General features: G+C 45.4%; 2 protein-coding genes across 3 annotated transcripts in view; one reads left to right on the top strand and one right to left on the bottom strand.

Annotated features, from left to right (window-relative positions):
- Nucleotides 1-10,192, top strand: part of LOC137542569 (allergin-1-like) — a 122,968-nt gene extending 112,776 nt beyond the window's left edge. For both annotated transcript variants that reach the window (XM_068264592.1, XM_068264591.1), the window contains 2 exons: nucleotides 81-179; nucleotides 9,985-10,192. In XM_068264592.1, the coding sequence (XP_068120693.1) occupies nucleotides 81-179; nucleotides 9,985-10,019 (134 nt within the window). In that variant the 3' untranslated portion in view covers nucleotides 10,020-10,192. The remainder of the gene's footprint in view (nucleotides 1-80; nucleotides 180-9,984) is intronic.
- A 1,419-nt stretch (nucleotides 10,193-11,611) lies between these two features.
- The window catches only part of PECAM1 (platelet and endothelial cell adhesion molecule 1), a 121,345-nt gene continuing 114,154 nt past the window's right edge, over nucleotides 11,612-18,802 (bottom strand). Inside the window, exon 15 of the mRNA XM_068263830.1 lies at nucleotides 11,612-18,470. Within this exon, the coding sequence (XP_068119931.1) occupies nucleotides 18,462-18,470 (9 nt within the window). The 3' untranslated portion in view covers nucleotides 11,612-18,461. The remainder of the gene's footprint in view (nucleotides 18,471-18,802) is intronic.

Below are 18,802 nucleotides of genomic sequence, written 5' to 3'. Positions count from 1 at the left end.
CTATTAATAGATGACATTTTATTATGGATGTAGGATCATGATCAGTGATTTTGAGGTAAAATTTTCTTTTTTCTTTACAGAATCAGCATCCCCTTGGTTAGTCCTTTGCTTGAGGCTCTTGCTCTTTGTAAATTTTGTGTTTCTGACCCTTGTGATCGTTATGGCCTGGCACAGAAAAGGTAAACACACGGTGGTTCTATATCAGATCGGAGAGTCCTAACTTGTAACTTCAGATCCAAACTACCTACAGACAAACTATTGAGACAATTCTATAGCCTGTAGTCCAACATCACAGTTATTTTAAAGCAGGATTGTCAACCACAACATTACATTCAATTTACCTACCCACTGCTCTGTGTTTATTATGAAGTCTACATCCTGATCATGCATTGCAAGCATTCCAATATAATCACAAATGTTTCTGCTGTAATGAATCTTATCTCAGTGAGCCTGGCTCCTTTCTGGTACATTGCCGGGGTCAGGGATGCTTGTTATCTCCCGGTCCACATTCCTGTTCCTCACTAGAGTTGGGCCGAACCTCCGATTTTCGGTTCGCGAACCGGGTTCGCGAACTTTCGCGAAAGGTTCGGTTCGCGTTAAAGTTCGCGAACCGCAATAGACTTCAATGGGGATGCGAACTTTGAAAAAAAAAAATAATTATGCTGGCCACAAAAGTGATGGAAAAGATGTTTCAAGGGGTCTAACACCTGGAGGGGGGGATGGCGGAGTGGGATACATGCCAAAAGTCCCCGGGAAAAATCTAGATTTGACGCAAAGCAGCGTTTTAAGGGCAGAAATCACATTGAATGCTAAATGACAGGCCTAAAGTGCTTTCAAACATCTTGCATGTGTATACATCAATCAGGTAGTGTAATTAAGGTACTGCTTCACACTGACACACCAAACTCATCGTGTAACGCACCGCAAACAGCTGTTTGTGTTGTGACAGCCGTGCTTTACTGGTGCGCACCATGGCGAGAGTGCAGGTTTTGGTGGCTTTACAGCCCATATGGTCACCTGGCTGATGTAGCTGAATGACAGAACAGTGACTGTCCAGCTGATCAAATTTGGTCTGACCACAATGAGGCAACGACCTTATTATCGTGGGTGTGCCCCCCGAGACACTCATCTAGGCGCCGGTCATTGCTCCATTGTGATACGCAAGCCCCTTCACCACGGCAAGGTAATGATCACGAAGGGGAATGGGCGCATGTACATGCCTTTTCTTTTGTTGTTGCAGCTGCCCGCAGTGCAGCCAGAAAAATTAGGCAGTCATGTACACGCACCCGAAAAATTATTACAGCGGCCGCTGCTAGCAGCGGCCTAAAAAATTCAGCAATCCGCCTGGAGTCCCGGACCCTGTTGGTGGTGGCGGAGAAGGTAGTCAAGCGGCCTGCAGGCAGACATGCTGTGTGGAGGGACTGGGAGCGACTTAGTCTTCTTGGGGCAGGCCAGGCAGCCAGTCACACGGCGTGCAGGCAGAGATGCTGTATGTGCGGGGACTGACTTAGTCTTGGGGCGGGCAGCAGCCCTCCGGGATCCATGCCTCATTCATTTTGATAAAGGTGAGGTACTTAACACTTTTGTGACTTAGGCGACTTCTCTTCTCTGTGACAATGCCTCCAGCTGCGCTGAAGGTCCTTTCTGAGAGGACGCTTGCGGCAGGGCAGGAGAGAAGTTGGATGGCAAATTGGGACAGCTCTGGCCACAGGTCAAGCCTGCGCACCCAGTAGTTCAAGGGTTCCTCATCGCTGTTCACAGCAGTGTCTACATCCACACTTAAGGCCAGGTAGTCGGCTACCTGCCGTTCCAGGCGTTGGTGGAGGGTGGATCCGGAAGGGCTACGGCGAGGCGTTGGACTAAAGAGCGTCCGCATGTCCGACATCACCATGAGATCGCTGGAGCGTCCTGTCTTTGACTGCGTGGACACGGGAGGAGGATTAGTGGCAGTGGTACCTTGCTGGCGTTGTGCCGTCACATCACCCTTAAAGGCATTGTAAAGCATAGTTGACAGCTGGTTCTGCATGTGCTGCATCCTTTCCACCTTCCGGTGAGTTGGTAACAGGTCCGCCACTTTGTGCCTGTACCGAGGGTCTAGTAGTGTGGCCACCCAGTACAGCTCATTCCCCTTGAGGTTTTTTATACGGGGGTCCCTCAACAGGCAGGACAGCATAAAAGACGACATCTGCACAGAGTCGGATCCAGTACCCTCCATCTCCTCTTGCTCTTCCTCAGTGACGTCAGGTAAGTCAACCTCCTCCCCCCAGCCGCGAACAATACCACGGGAAGGTTGAGCAGCACAAGCCCCTTGCGATGCCTGCTGAGGTTGTTCTCCTGCCGCTGTCCCCTCCTCCTCTTCCTCCCCCAAAGAAACACCTTGCTCATCATCCTCTGAGTCTGATTCGTCTTCTGCACACGACTTCTCTTCTTCCTCCTCCTCCCCCCTCTGTGCTGCCGCAGGTGTTGAGGAAACAGCTGGGTCTGATGAAAATTGGTCCCATGCCTGTTCCTGCCGTAACGGTTCCTGGTCACGCTCATTCACAGCTTCATCCGCCACTCTACGCACAGCACGCTCCAAAAAGTAAGCGTAGGGAATTAAGTCGCTGATGGTGCCCTCACTGCGGCTCACCAGGTTGGTCACCTCCTCAAACGGCCGCATGAGCCTGCATGCATTCTCCATCAGTGTCCAGTTGTCGGGCCAGAACATCCCCATCTTCCCAGACTGTTTCATTCTACTGTAGTTGTAGAGGTAGTGGGTCACGGCTTTCTTCTGTTCAAGCAGGCGGGAGAACATGAGCAGGGTCGAGTTCCAGCGAGTCGGGCTATCGCAAATGAGGCGTCTCACCGGCATGTTGTTTTTGCGCTGAATTTCCGCAAAGTGTGCCATGGCTGTGTAAGACCGCCTCAAATGCCCACAGAACTTCCTGGCCTGCTTCAGGACATTCGCTAAGCCAGGGTACTTTGCCACAAATCTTTGAACCACTAGATTCATGACATGTGCCATGCAGGGTATGTGTGTCAGCTTCCCCATATGCAAAGCGGCAAGCAGATTGCTGCCGTTGTCGCACACCACGTTGCCTATCTCCAGGTGGTGCGGGGTCAGCCACTCATCCACCTGTTTCTTAAGAGCAGCCAGGAGAGCTGCTCCAGTGTGACTCTCCGCTTTGAGACAAGCCATGTCTAAGATGGCGTGACACCGTCGTACCTGGCATGCAGCATAGGCCCTGCGGAGCTGGGGCTGTGTAGCTGGAGAGGATAACTGCCACTCAGCCAAGGAGGAGGAGGACAGCGAAGAGCATGTAGCAGGAGGAGAGGAGGTGGCAGGAGGCCTGCCTGCAAGCCGTGGAGGTGTCACAATTTGGTCCGCTGCGCCCTGCTTGCCATCGTTCACCACCAGGTTCACCCAATGGGCTGTGTAGGTTCATGACATGTGCCATGCAGGGTATGTGTGTCAGCTTCCCCATATGCAAAGCGGCAAGCAGATTGCTGCCGTTGTCGCACACCACGTTGCCTATCTCCAGGTGGTGCGGGGTCAGCCACTCATCCACCTGTTTCTTAAGAGCAGCCAGGAGAGCTGCTCCAGTGTGACTCTCCGCTTTGAGACAAGCCATGTCTAAGATGGCGTGACACCGTCGTACCTGGCATGCAGCATAGGCCCTGCGGAGCTGGGGCTGTGTAGCTGGAGAGGAGAACTGCCACTCAGCCAAGGAGGAGGAGGACAGCGAAGAGCATGTAGCAGGAGGAGAGGAGGTGGCAGGAGGCCTGCCTGCAAGCCGTGGAGGTGTCACAATTTGGTCCGCTGCGCCCTGCTTGCCATCGTTCACCACCAGGTTCACCCAATGGGCTGTGTAGGTAATGTAGCGGCCCTGCCCGTGCTTGGCAGACCAGGCATCCGTGGTCAGGTGTACCCTTGACCCAACGCTCTTCGCAAGAGATGACACCACTTGCCTCTCAACTTCACGGTGCAGTTGGGGTATGGCCTTTCTCGAAAAATAAGTGCGGCCTGGCATCTTCCACTGCGGTGTTCCGATGGCCACAAATTTACGGAAGGCCTCAGAGTCCACCAGCCGGTATGGTAACAGCTGCCGAGCTAACAGTTCCGCCACGCCAGCTGTCAGACGCCGGGCAAGGGGGTGACTGGCCGAAATTGGCTTCTTCCGCTCAAACATTTCCTTCATGGACACCTGACTGCTGCTGTGGGCAGAGGAGCAGGAACCGCTCAAGGGCAGAGGCGGAGTGGAGGAGGGTGCCTGTGAAGGTGGAAGGGAGAAAGCGGCAGAAGCAGATAATGCACCTGATGGAGGAGGAAGAGGAGAAGGAGGGTGGCTTTGCTTTTGTGTGCTGCTGCTGCTTTTGCTCAGGTGGCCATCCCATTGCTGTTTGTGCCTTTTCTCCAGGTGCCTTCGTAAGGCACTTGTCCCTACGTGAGTGTTGGCCTTTCCACGGCTCAATTTTTGTTGGCAGAGCGAACAGATGGCTTTGGTCCGATCTGAGGCACACACATTAAAAAATTTCCACACCGCTGAGCCACCCTGGGATGTGGGCACTATGGGGACCTCAGCAGCTGATGCTGAAGGGCAAGTTGGCTGGCTGTACATAGGTGGCAATACATGGTGCCGGACACTGCCACCAGCTGTTTCTGACGAAGAGCTGCCCCAGCTTCTTTCAGCAACTTCTCTCCTCCTCCTACTCTCTGACTCCCCCTCTGAACTGTCCCCCTCTTCATCTCCTCTATTGGGTACATACAGAGGATCCCTATCATCGTCATCATCGTAATCATCCTGCCCAGCTTCGCTTGCCTCAGACAAATCCAAACATGCACCAACATCAGTAGGTCCTTCATCCTCCTTACACGTTACATCCATAATGTTGCCGCGTAACTCAGACATATGAGCTGGTGAAAATTCATCTGGCTGTAACAACAATGGCTGTGCATCAGTGATTTCACCACTAAATAATTCTTGTGAAGTGTCAAATGCAGCGGAAGTGGTGCTAGTAGTAGCACTGGTGGCTGAGCAAGATGAGGTGTTCTGTGTCGCTAAATACTCAACCACGTCCTGACAATCTTGGGAGGTGATGGGACGTGCCTTCTTCCGAGCACTGTACTGTGGGCCAGGTCCACACGAAATTACATTTACACGACCTCGCGCAGACCTGCCGGGTGGCCTTCCTCTGGCTCTGCCACTACCTCTTCCTCTACCTGTTTTGTCCATATCGGGTATGCACGGAGTGGTATATCACACTGCGTGCACTCACGTAGGTAGGTGGGTTCACTTAACTGCACAGGTATGCGCACTGATGCGGTGGGTTCACTGAACAGAACAGGTATGCAGTGGCGGGTCCACTGAACAGAACAGGTATGCAGTGGCGGGTTCACTAAACAGAACAGGTATACAGTGGCGGTTCACTGAACAGAACAGGTATGCAGTGGCGGGTTCACTTAACTGCACAGGTATGCGCACTGATGCGGTGGGTTCACTGAACAGAACAGGTATGCAGTGGCGGGTTCACTAAACAGAACAGGTATGCAGTGGCGGGTCCACTGAACAGAACAGGTATGCAGTGGCGGGTTCACTTAACTGCACAGGTATGCGCACTGATGCGGTGGGTCCACTGAACAGAACAGGTATGCAGTGGCGGGTTCACTAAACAGAACAGGTATACAGTGGCGGTTCACTAAACAGAACAGGTATGCAGTGGCGGGTCCACTGAACAGAACAGGTATGCAGTGGTGGGTTCACAGCACAGGTATGCAGTGGTGGGTTCACAGCACAGGTATGCAGTGGTGGGTTCACAGCACAGGTATGCAGTGGTGGGTTCACAGCACAGGTATGCAGTGGTGGGTTCACAGCACAGGTATGCAGTGGTGGGTTCAATGAACAGGTATACAGTGGCGGGTCCACTGAACAGAACAGGTATGCAGTGGTGGGTTCACAGCACAGGTATGCAGTGGTGGGTTCACAGCACAGGTATGCAGTGGTGGGTTCACAGAACAGGTATGCAGCCAGACAGGAACAAGCTAAGCCTAACTAATCTTTCCCTGAGAGACAGTCTGCAGCAGCTCGCCCTACTCTGACTAATGCAGGCACATGAGTGGCCGTAATGGTCGCCGCTGCCTGCCTTATATAAGGGGGGGTGGGGCTCCAGGGGCTAGTGTAGCCTAATTGGCTACACTGGGCCTGCTGACTGTGATGTAGAGGGTCAAAGTTGACCCTCCATGTGCATTATGGGGCGAACCGAACTTCCGCAAAGGTTCGCCTGCGGGGCGCGAACGCGAACCACTGAAGTTCGCATGGAACCGTTCGCAGGCGAACCGTTCGGCCCAACTCTATTCCTCACTGATTGGTTGAGGGCAGTTCAGACAGTGTGACAGGATGAGGCCGAGAAGGGAAACACACCTGACCTCTCTGCAGAGGCTGCTGGAATACGGTCTATGCTGTGCTCACATGTGTTTACAAACCAAGCTAGACATACAGTTTCTAGGAGAAAAAAAAGTGTAAGGGAGAAAATTACATCAGGATTGGCTTCAGGCAGAGGCAGTAAAGATGAAAGATGCCAGTCCAATCTGTATGTAAGTAGAACAAGTATTGATCTACTTATGTATGTTTTCTTCTTAGGATAGTATGGTTGTCCCTGCTGCTTTAAGATGGTGAAAGACAGCAGTATGACTAGTATTGTCTGAGGGCTTTGAGTTAACAGCATGGTCTGATAATTGCATAATACTTTAATGCTAATAGTAATAACTAAAATGGTAACAGGAAAAAGAAGGGAAATTAAAAATAAAAGAAAGAACAAAGGAATAAGAAGAGAAGAGAGAAAGAAAAGTTAGTCGTGGAGAGGGCTGCTATCTGACTTTTATTATCTCAACTGTTCCTGGACTATTTACTTTTCCTCTGCTAGAGGAGAGGTCATTACTTCACAGACTGCTCTGAAAGACTCATTTTGAATGCTGAGTGTTGTCGTGTAATCTGCACATATTATAGAATGATGCAATGTTAGAAAAACACTATATACCTGAAAATAAAAGTATGAGAATATTTTCTTTGCTGCTAATCTTCTAGTAATTATTCATAGTACACAACCAATTCACTATATCATATTTTTTTTCGCTTCAGTGTCTCTTTAACAATTGCAATCCTGTCAAGTTTGTTAAAATATCTGCGATACCAGACCTCTGACGTCTTTTTACTGTCCTGGATAAGTGACTTGTAGTAAGACCAAATAAAGTGCTCAGATTACTACAAGTTTGTGGGAGACCACAATCACTCAAAGCTGAATTATCAGAAATACCTTCTGTTTTATTGACACTAAAGCGAAAAAAAACCCTTATGATTAACTGTATGTGTAGTACAAATAATCAATAGAACATTAGTAGCAAATAAAAGAGTCTCATATTTCTATTTTCAGTTCTATAGCTTTTTTTTTTTTTTTTTATAAAGTTGCATCTTTCTAACTTTTTTTTTGCAATTACAAACCACACACTGAATTTAAATTATGAAACAGAGCAGAGATAATGGCCCATTGAACTTCTCTGCAGTAAAATCTTGTCTGAAGTTGTCTTTTACTCATTTGATGTAGAAGTGCTTTAGAAAATAGCACTACTCTCTGACTAAATTAGTCAGAGAGCACTGAGAAGCTCTTTTGCATAGACAAGTGACGTTTCTTAACTCTTCCTGTACTGGAAGCAATATGAGATTCTGGTCTTTGCTACTCATGTTCTATTTCTTAGCTGTGCTACACATACAATTCATCATTTTGCAAGTTTATTTTCACTACCGATTCCCTTTAAGAAGGTAAACTACACACAGCATTGGTTTTTTAGTAGGAGGGCTTTTCGGTCTCTTCTAGTCCCATATACTTTCCTAGTGGTTTTTGGCTCACCCCCCGAGCTGCTTAAAGGATACCAGAACCAAAAAAAATGATAGCTGCAGTGTGTGGGGGGTTAAAAGTACATACCATCTGCTCCTCCTGCCCCCCTCTGTCTGCCGTTGTTAGTGTAATATCCATACCGGTGTCCCGGCGACTTGCTTGACCTTTCACCCGGACATACTGCGCCCTGTGTGCGCAGTATATCCTCCCCTCTTCACATCTGGCTGGCGCATAGCGAGCAACTCAGAAGCACGCTGATCCCTCTGTCTCCTCTGGGCTGCGTGTATGCTCCACTACACCAAGCGTCACATGCTAATCATATGATGCTTGGTGTATTGGAGTACACACGCGGCCCAGAGGAGACAGAGGGATCAGCGTGCTTCTGAGCCGCTCGCTATGTGCCGGCCAGAAGTGAAGAGGGGAGGACATACTGCACACACAGGGCGCAGTATGTCCAGGTGACATACACTAACGGCGGCAGACGGAGGGGGGCAGGAGGAGCGGATGGTATGTACTTTTAACCCCCCACACACTGCAGCTATCATTTTTCGGTTCTGGTATTCTTTAAAGATTCTTATATAACCAGGTAAGTAATATACTTATCCTTTCAGTTATAGTTATGGAATAATTTCATGTATCTTATATACTCGTGTATAAGCCTAATTTTTCAGCATAAAAATTGTGCTGAAAAGTTACCCACTTGTCTTATATGCGAGTCAGTGGAGCAGAACAGATGGTGGAGCAGGTTTTGTTACTGGCAGAGGAATGTAAAGATTGTACACTAGTGATCCGGCTCCTGCCAGCTGATTTCCCTGCTGTGTACGTGGCCCCGCATCCCTGCAACATGGTGTGCAGAGTGCACTCCTCAAGACTACCTGTGTCCCCTGGCTTGTAGAGCAGAGCGTACGAGCAACGTGTCAGCAGTGCAATGATTGGGGATTCTTCAATTGCGGTGTCACATATTATTGATCCCATCTAGTGGCATCTTGAGACACAGCTTATCATTCTTGGTGCACATCTGGCTATAGGTAGAGGGTATGACTTGAATGGGGAACAGATATGGCTACTAGGGAGGGGGCTTATATGCGAGTCAATCACTTTTTCCTGGTTTCTGGGGGAAAAGTGGGTACCTCGGCTTACACGAGGGTTGACTTTTTTAGTATTGATTTCTAAGTTAGAATAAGTAGAGATGGCCTCAAGGAGACTGTGCTTCCTCGCCACTGAACCCTTAGGGTTAGCTAAGGTTAAGAGGAGATTATCACGGTACACCAAAAGTTTAAGTTCCCTTTCACTGACTGATAAACCAGATGTCCTGTATTGATTGGTTTCAGGGCCAAATTAAAAAGATAAATAGACAGATAACAGCCCTGTCTCACCCAATTCGATACAGGAAAGTCAGCAAAACCCATACAGGAGGCATTTTCACACCTTACTAGTAAAATATCTTTTAAGACCTCAGCAAGCAAAAAAATACTCAAACAGATGATATTTATTCCCACGTTTTAGTATTTTATTTTTCAATTGCTGGGTGCTAAAAAGCTAACGTGTAAATGAGATGAAAATATCTCCTGGGAGAAAAATCAGGAGAAAATTTCTATGAATAAGGGCTTATATGTGAAATTAGTCTCTTAGGAACATTTTAGGTATGATTTGCAAAATAAAATAAGGGTCTAGCCTAGAAGATTGGGGCATGACCAAAAACCCAGTAGAGCACTATGGGATACGGAAGATTTGACACTCTCCAGATCTGTAACCAAATACCTTCTCACTGTTGGGGATGTATTTCTGCACCCGGCCATGAAGCAAAAGATCCAAATGGCCCAACATTGACATTCTTAGAAACTGGAAAAAAATCTTTGAACAGAGAACATTAAAGTTTAGTTAGTGTCAACTAATCATTAAAAATAGCTGGGCTTAAAAGGCACAGTTGATATGGTAAGAAACTGTGCCAAATCACATTAGAAAGAGTCCACTTGGATTTCAAAACAGACATAAGTTTGCTTTAACTCATGCCTAATACGACACAATACTGTGATTCAATAATGTCCTAACATGCAAGATCTGATCACTTTGTATAAATAATGCACATACTTACGTTATATTTGACATTAACAGGCTCTTGGAAGGTTTGTGGAAGCCATGCTGGATAATGAAATAGTACGAACATCTCCAGATTGTGCGTGGTTCTGACATCCCACCGATTTACCACCAAAACTTGCTCAGTGTATGCGTTTCTCAGTGATATGAAGTATTTGTACTTTTATTGTAATATGTGTAAGATATGCCTGTATGATGCAGGACTCATAAAGTATGGAAAATGTAAGAGTATTGTCTGAACCAGTCCATTTCTCGTGTGTGAAATATTCTTAAAAGCTATGGTGCGGTCTCAACTTGTCTCATTTGTGTTGTGTTGCATTAAGTTTAGTTCAGCATCGGTTGTTAAAATTGATGTAACGCAACAAGAAGTGATGCAAACAGCCATAAATCATTCATTACACACTACCAGATTGCAGCACAAAGCTTAGGCTTGCATTTTGCACGCATTTTTCAAGCACCTACAAACTATTTTCAATGGGATTCTCTCCATTTCACGGTGGTGATATTTGCATCTTGAGGCTGGTTTGCAGCTTGAGGCAATGCTCTGCCTCCTCGCATCACAACGCCAAAAAATAATTTCATATGACCCTGCGGCAGTGTGCGCTGACAGGGTCATATGCATAGCACCGCCCCTCCCACGCCCTTCACTGGCCCTCAGAGTCGGACTGGAAGGTGGTAAAGCTGAGGAAATCCACTTGCTGGCCTAGCAGCAGTAATCATCTGTTGCTGCTCACAGTGAAGACTTGCTGCAGGTTTCTATTAGGAGTGATAATACAGGGTTTCTGCTGCTTGGCCAGCAGGTGGATTTCCTCTGTTTTTCCACCTTCCAGTCTGACACTGCTGCCCTTTGCCCAGAGACTTACTCCCTGCTGGACAGGCAGGATGTCACTGGATTCCTGGCTTCCCTTTCTTATTCGCGTTGTTCGGCTCATGCGTGCCACGCCACTGCTGCCAACGTATTTAAAGTTTCTGTGTTGACCATTGGCTTGCATGCATTCCGTTGCCGTGGAAGTACGACGGTAACACGCAATTGAATTTGCGGAGGGTCGGCGCAAAACTGACATTTCTATCGCAACGTGATGCGGTTAGTGTACTAGGCGCCACAGACTTTCTCTACTGTTGTGTTACACTGCGTGCAGAAAGGGTAACGGAAATCAAAAAAAGTGGCCTAGTTTGACAGGGGCCGTAAAAAGCACATACCAAACTCGTAAGAAAAATTTACAATGTCTCGATGTACTCAATAAAACAAATAACAATTCTTTAATGATTAGATACTATGATGTACATCCAACAGTGAGTTTTCCAGTTAGATACAATGATGTACATCCAACAGTGAGTTTTCTAGTTAGATACTATGATGTACATCCAACAGTGAGTTTTCTAGTTAGATACTATGATGTACATCCAACAGTGAGTTTTCCTGTTAGATAATATGATGTACATCCAACAGTGAGTTTTCCAGTTAGATACAATGATGTACATCCAACAGTGAGTTTTCTAGTTAGATACTATGATGTACATTCAACAGTGAGTTTTCCAGTTAGATACTATGATGTACATCCAACAGTGAGTTTTCCAGTTAGATACTATGATGTACATCCAACAGTGAGTTTTCCAGTTATGTTACAATAAAGGAAGCAGAACATTTCTTGGTATAAAATCTTTATTTACAAGCAGGTCAGTACAAAATAATGCAGTACAGAGAGTGCATTCAGATTCCAGTGTTCAACATGTTTTCCCTAAACACAGAGGGCACTATGGTGCAGTGGAAGTCGGACATTTTGAAATGACAATAGAGGGGACTACAAAAGTATTTAAAGGACAACTTCAGAATGTGTAAAAGAGTAGTTTCCACCTGGCTATATCGGTTATTGCAATTCATCTTTCACTTATTTTGAGCTGTAAATAAATGTAACATACAACATTGCTTGGCGCCTGTAAGCACTGTGTATCATGGAGTGAGTTTAAGCAGATATATGTCTTTTTATTCATTTTGCTGATAATCACCTTCTCCAAAGTAGAACCAAAATATTGCATCAAGGAGTGGACCACTATTGCGAAAATGTGTAAGTTTTAACACACATATAACATGTACATTTTACCTAGAGTTAAATGCACTGTAAATTCTCCTATGCTGCTTTGCTTACAGTAAACAGTAAAAATCTGACAGCTCTGACAGCTTTGGACTAGTCCATCTCCTCAATGGGGGATTCTCAGAATTTCCTTTATTCTTTACACAAGCACTCCCTGTAAAAGGATCTATACAAATACACCAGCCACCATCCCTACTTATGTGCACACTGTCTTGGTAGTTGGACTGAGCAACTGCAGTTCAGTAAATGCTTATGTAAACAAAGAAGTAAGTGAGGACCCCCCCCCCTGAGGAGATGGACTAGTCCAAAATCAGATTTCGGCAACAACAAGACTCAATGAAAGGCTTGGCACTGCGAACGTTGATTTATTGCTGATACACTTGCATTCAATTTATCAAAAAAGTTAATCTTGTGTAATACAAATAACATTCAAGTTGATATGTTGACAGGTGTGCAAAATGGAGGGGGTGTGGGATATGCAGTAAGTGCCGTCTGGTGCACGGCCTGACGACCGTTTCGCTTCAATAGCTTCTTCTGAGGCTTGGATGTGCACATCCAAGTCACATCCCCCTCCGTCAACTTGAATGTTATTTGTATTACACAAGATGAACTTTTTTTATAAGAATTGAATGCAAGCGTATCAACAATAAAGCAACATTAGCACTGCAGCGCCGAGACTTTCATTGAGTCTTCTTGTTGCTTCAAAATACTGCTTTGGTTCAGAGCACGCCGACAGTCTGCACACCGCAATCTAAGTCATCCTTCTCCACGTGTGTGTTTGTTTCGGTAACAGTAAAAAAGGGCCCAGGAGGCTAGTGGACAAATCGGGCGCCGCCATTCACTCTCATAATAAATATCGTTTAATGGGCCCCCGATAGGAAAAAAGGGCGCCGGAGAAAAATAACGTTTTAAAAGCGGCGCCCGGGGACTTAATGTTTTATTACTGCTTCTCATGATTACACATTATTTAATGATTTATAATTTTTTTAATATTATTTTTAATCGAAAAAAAGTACAATTTTTTTTCAAACATTTTTAAACCAAAAACAGTACAAATTTTTTTTTTACATTATTTTTAAACGAAAAAAACGCACAATATGTTTTTCAAACGTTATTAATGCTTATCACAGGGGGGTCTTAGGTTTAGGCACCACCAGGGGGGTCTTAGGTTTAGGCACCAACAGGGGGGTGTTAGGTTTAGGCACCAACAGGGGGGTCTTAGGTTTAGGCACCAACAGGGGGGTCTTAGGTTTAGGCACCAACAGGGGGGTCTTAGGTTTAGACACCAACAGGGGGGTCTTAGGTTTAGGCACCAACAGGGGGGTCTTAGGTTTAGGCACCAACAGGGGGTCTTAGGTTTAGGCACCAACAGGGGGTCTTAGGTTTAGGCACCAACAGGGGGTCTTAGGTTTAGGCACCAACAGGGGGTCTTAGGTTTAGGCATCAACAGGGGGGTCTAGGGGTTAGGGGTAGGTACAGGGAGGGTTACTTAGTAATTTTTTTTTTAAACGTTATTATACGTTTCACTATTTAAACGAAAGATTAACGTTTTTACAATTGCCAATTTAATGCACATTATTTAATGATTTATAACTTTATAAAACCTTAATTTTAAACGAAATACAGTACAATACATTTTTAAACGTTATCCATGCTTATCGTTTAAAACCCTGCGCCCTTTTTTTCCCAGCGCCCCTTTTTAACGTACGCGTTTGTTTCCGTGTGTCAACCCACTACTCCTTGTTATTGCAAAATCAGATTTCAACTACCTTTTGTAAGTGATAGCAACGCATGAAAAAAAAAAATGAATAGTGCATTTTATTCTGGATCAGATTTACATTTTATATGAATTGTACATTTTACAATTTTTCACAATAGTGTTCCTACAAGGATAACACTATTGTGCTTAGAGCTTTTAACTGAGTTTTCTATTTATCTCATCTTTCTGATGCATTCAAACAGAACTAAAGAGAGGGTTTAAAAATTTTGCAGTGGATAAACTGCAGTACACCTCTTGAAAAAAAATGCTTGTACTTTACAAATATGATTCAATTCAATGCCTAATCCCAAAGTCATTTCACAAAGTTCTCCTTTAAAGGGGAACTGAAGTAAGAGGTATACGGAGGCTGCCATATTTATTTCCTTTTAATCAATACCAGTTGCCTGGCAGCCCTGCTGGTCTATTTCGCTGCAGTAGTATCTGAATAACACCAGAAACAAGCATGCAGCTAGTCTTGTCCGATCTGACATTAATGTCAGAAACACCTGATCTGCTGCATGCTTGTTCAGGGGCTATGGCTAATAGTATTAGAGGCAGAGGATCAGCAGGAAGGCCTGGCAACTGGTATTGCTTAGATGGAAATAAATATGGCAGCCTCCATATACCTCTCACTTCAGTTGTCCTTTAAAAGTTAATACACTAAGGAAGGAATGTCTCTCCTGCATGAAAGACTGCTATCTCAGGTTTGTCTTCACCATAATACAGAATCATTTCCTCTCAATTCAGTTTTCTGCATGCAATCCCGTTAATGTGAACATACAATTGCCATTGCAAGCTGTGTGGCAGCCACTGTAATCCCGATTTTCCTCTCTACTTAGGAACTGATATGGAACAAGCATGCTGTAGTGTTCTTAGATCTCAGTAAAAAATGAAATGCTTTCAGAAAGCACATTTCTTACTGAAAAAAAACTTAGCAACTGTCATATATACAAAATTCCACTAGATGGCGCCAATAATATTAGTAGCTGATTCCCTGCAGATAGTATTCCTCATTCATGTGGAAACCCAGCATTTCTTTTAGGAGCAGGATTGTTGAGTTGCAATTATCTTGCCCATACAGCCAGGGGAGTAACTACAACTCATGGGGCCCAACAGCAAAACTTTAAGGGCCCTTTTCCACCAGCGCGTTTGCGCTGGCTGAATCGCAAAAACGCAAACCGCTAGCGATTTTACAATCGCTACGGTTTGCTTTTTAACATAGGAATCGCGGTAGGTCATTTCCACTACCGCGATTCGTTTTTGCCGGGAACGCGAATGCGCGGCGGAGCGATATTTGCCGCGATTTTGCTATGCAGTGCATAGCATAGCAAAATCGCGGCCGCGAACGCCGGGGAATCGCCGGTAATTGCGATTCAGCAATCGCTAGCGTTCAGCGTGAACACTAGCGATTGCTAGTGGAAAAGGGCCCTTATGGGGGCCCCTCAGGGCTGGATTTGCCATAAGGCACTGTAGGCACGTGCCTACAGGTGCCTGTTGATGGAAAGGCTGCTCCCTCTCCTTCCGGAGTGCTTCCCGCCCTCCTTCCCTATGCAGAGTCCTGATGAGAGTGTGAATGAGAGGTTACTCACCTGGTTCTCGGCATTCCACTAACGAGATCTTCCTCCAGTCAGGGGCACCTCTAGCTATTTAATACTAAAGGTACCTCTGGCCACATAATACTTGAGGCACCCCTAACTACTTAATATTGAGGGTATTGAATCCTGGCTACCTAATACTAAGGGGCACCTGTAGCTACCTATAAAGGGCAAGGGGAAGTTAGGGAGAAGTGACAGCTGGGACAGCCAGCACACTCGCGGTGCAGTTTGGTGGGGGTTTGTAGGTTCATGCAGGACAAATTTGGCCTCGATTCATCAACACTTAGCAAATTTGTTAACAACAGTTTGGTAAAATACCGAATTTGTTAACTTCATTTCAGGATTCATCAAAGTTATCTACAGCTGTTAGCGAACATTCGGTAACGATTCGGTAACGATTCGCTAAAACGGAATAAAGTGCAATTCATGAAAAAGAAAGTGGGCGTGGTTTAGCGTTACATTTAGGATTAGTTATCTCCTTCACTGCTCTGTCGTTATTCCTGTCAGATCTTTGCTGACAGAGAAGATGGAGCCATTTGAAGTGGTTATGTATCAGCTGAGAGTGATTCGAAGGCGCAGAAGGGCAAGAATAAGGTCTAGAACCAGATCAATTTGCAAGAGGACGGATTTATTTGCTATAACAGGACATCTGCATTTCTCTTGAATCATCTTGTAAGAGAACACAGGCAGTGTCAGGGTTAACTAATTTGCTAGCTGCACTATAATTTTTTAGAAAAGGCTCCTATCAAATTGTGGGATTGTCCCAACCACTTCCAGAATCCTGGTCCAGGTGTTAAGCCCTATTCAGAATGTTGCTACGTAGTGCTCAAAGGACTGCCTTTTACCCACAATTCCATGGGAATCTTATGGCCTTGTGTTAAAGTACCACTGTAAAATGGAAATATCGACACGTTACCGAATGGTTACCGAATTGTTATCGAATTCACACCGAATGAGGAAAAACCTTGATGAATACAACTAGAAATCGCTAAACTTCGAATTCGGTAATTTAACAAACTGGAAAAAGTTATCTCAAAGAGAATGATGAATCGAGGCCTTTTTTAAGTCTAAGATGCCAGGACATCCGTGCCTATGTGCTCCTGTGAGATAAATCTGGGCCTGGGCCCCCTTAATGGTTTATAGGCCCCCCCTTCCCTTGCCTCCCCTTGGTGACCTTCACAACATGGGTGTCCATCTTGCAAGGGTCATAAAATAAGTGTGGCTAAGTTTTAGGATCTTCACACCCATAACATGTGTTGCCCCAAAACACCTGATCTGGAATATCGGAGAAAGAGAAGGTTAGTAGTGTGGGCCCTCCCACACCTCTGGGCCCACTGCAGTAGCAGGGTCTGCTCCCCCCTAGTTACGCCCATGCATACAGCCGGCCTTCCACAGAAATTCTTACCTAGCAATGTGAGCAAGTGGCAGTTTACTTCCATTGGGCCTGATTCACAAAGCGGTGCAAAGTGTTAGCACGCCTGTGAAAAGCCCTTTATCACGCCTAAACTCAGTTTAGGCGTGATAAAATGAAACTCGCGCGAAATTCCGCGTGCAAAGTTTTGCGTGCGCAATCACCCGGCGCAGTTCGCGCGATGTGCCCATTAAACCCTATGGGCGCTGCGCGCGGAATTGCGCGCGCAAAACTTTGCGCGCAGGACTTTGCGCGCGATAAAGAGCAAAAGCGGTGCTAACTCAGCAGTGCACAGCTTATCACGCCTAAAGTCTTTTAGGCGTGATAACTGAGTTATCACCGCTTTGTGAATCAGGCCCATTGTCTTGACACTGCTATCAGTGGCTTAGCAATAGGGGGTGCAGAGGTTGCGACCGCACCGGGGCCCTTGCGCCAGAGGGGCCCTCCCTCAACCGCAGTATTAACTCTGTATTGGTCCTGTGCTGGTGTCACTTGTATAGATACTTTGAATAGTAGTAATCATTAACACACTGTTCCCCATCCCCTTCTTGCACCTCTGACACTGTGGTTGTCGTTGGCAGGTTTTGGTGCGCCGTATCAGTTGTTATGTATAGAGTGCTTGGGGGCCCCAATATAAAATTTGCACTGGGGCCCATAGCTCCTTTGCTATGCCACTGAATGCTATTACACCTTTTGCAGGCTGCATGCAGTCCATACAAACTTTAGCCTTTCAAGATACTGTAGCTAGCCCTCTCCCTCATATTACAGCAATCACCTATTAATTTGCTATGATGTATACTCCATGTTCATATACTAACTGTATAGTGTATTCATTCATTAGGTAGTGAAGCCAGGATCAGGATGACAGCCCTGCAGTATGTACCTTTAATTAAATCAATTTAGCAATAGCAGCTCAAATATCGGTCCACTCTCCTCTAATGCTTATCAGTAGGTAGATAGATGAGTCAAATATAGTCTTCAGGTTCTGTCAGCCTTGCTGGCTATCCTTTTATAGTGCCTGGAAACACGGATATCTAGTATAGACTGCAAGGGTGGATTGGGCCCCAATATTGCCATTAAGGTTCAAGGTAAGGTCTAAAAACCATATACAATTACATTTTGGGAGTCTCCGGTCCGACGAATCATATATGGTGTACAGACCTTACCTTGAACCTTCCATAATTTTCAATACTTGGGTTTATCTAGAAGCAGTCACGATATTTCTACTTGACCACTGAGGACTTAAAAATGTGACTGACCAGAACTTTGTAAAATTGCATATGATAGAGGTGAACAACCTCACTACTAATAAAGTTCTTCATACTTAGACAATCCACTTTTCACAGCAAAACCCCACCAAAACATTCCAAGTTCCGACAGTCTGAGATACCTCCTCCACAGCACGGCTTAAGAACTGTGATGCGTCTGAGTCACTGCCTATAGTCGTAGCATGGACATGGTTATCCAACATCGTTTTCAGGCCATGTAATGGGTTCCTGACCATTTGGCAGTTGCCAGAATTTGTCATATTGGTTCATTAGGTGGGGGCAACCTTGAAGGGCTTAATGATGTCCATCTTGTCCCTTGCACAAAATGTTCCCATAGCCTTATGTGTGGTTTCTGACCTCTGCGTGTTCCTACAATTTCTGCAACATATAGAAAATCCATTATTCTTTTATAAAACTGAAACTGTGAAGATAGTTTCTCTTTTAAATTTGGCAGCTTTTAAAACATTAATTGAAATATTATATCCTTTAGCACTTGTTTTTAAATAATTAAAGTCAACCTCCACCTTCATTAAAGTGTAACTGTCGGACATAAAATCAAAAATCAATTCTTTATTTACATCTGGTAAACAAGTAATAAGGATGTTAATCAGGCAATCCAAAAGTTAAAATCTCTATTACTTTTCTTGTTTATAAATGATCATTCCCCAGTTTACCTGACTCTTATTTGCTACGTTGCCGCACAAAGGAAG

Source organism: Hyperolius riggenbachi, chromosome 12 (genome assembly GCF_040937935.1).
Source record: "Hyperolius riggenbachi isolate aHypRig1 chromosome 12, aHypRig1.pri, whole genome shotgun sequence".
NCBI lineage: Eukaryota > Metazoa > Chordata > Amphibia > Anura > Hyperoliidae > Hyperolius > Hyperolius riggenbachi.
The sequence above is the reverse complement of the archived record's forward strand: the minus strand, read 5'-3'. Positions and strand labels throughout refer to the sequence as shown.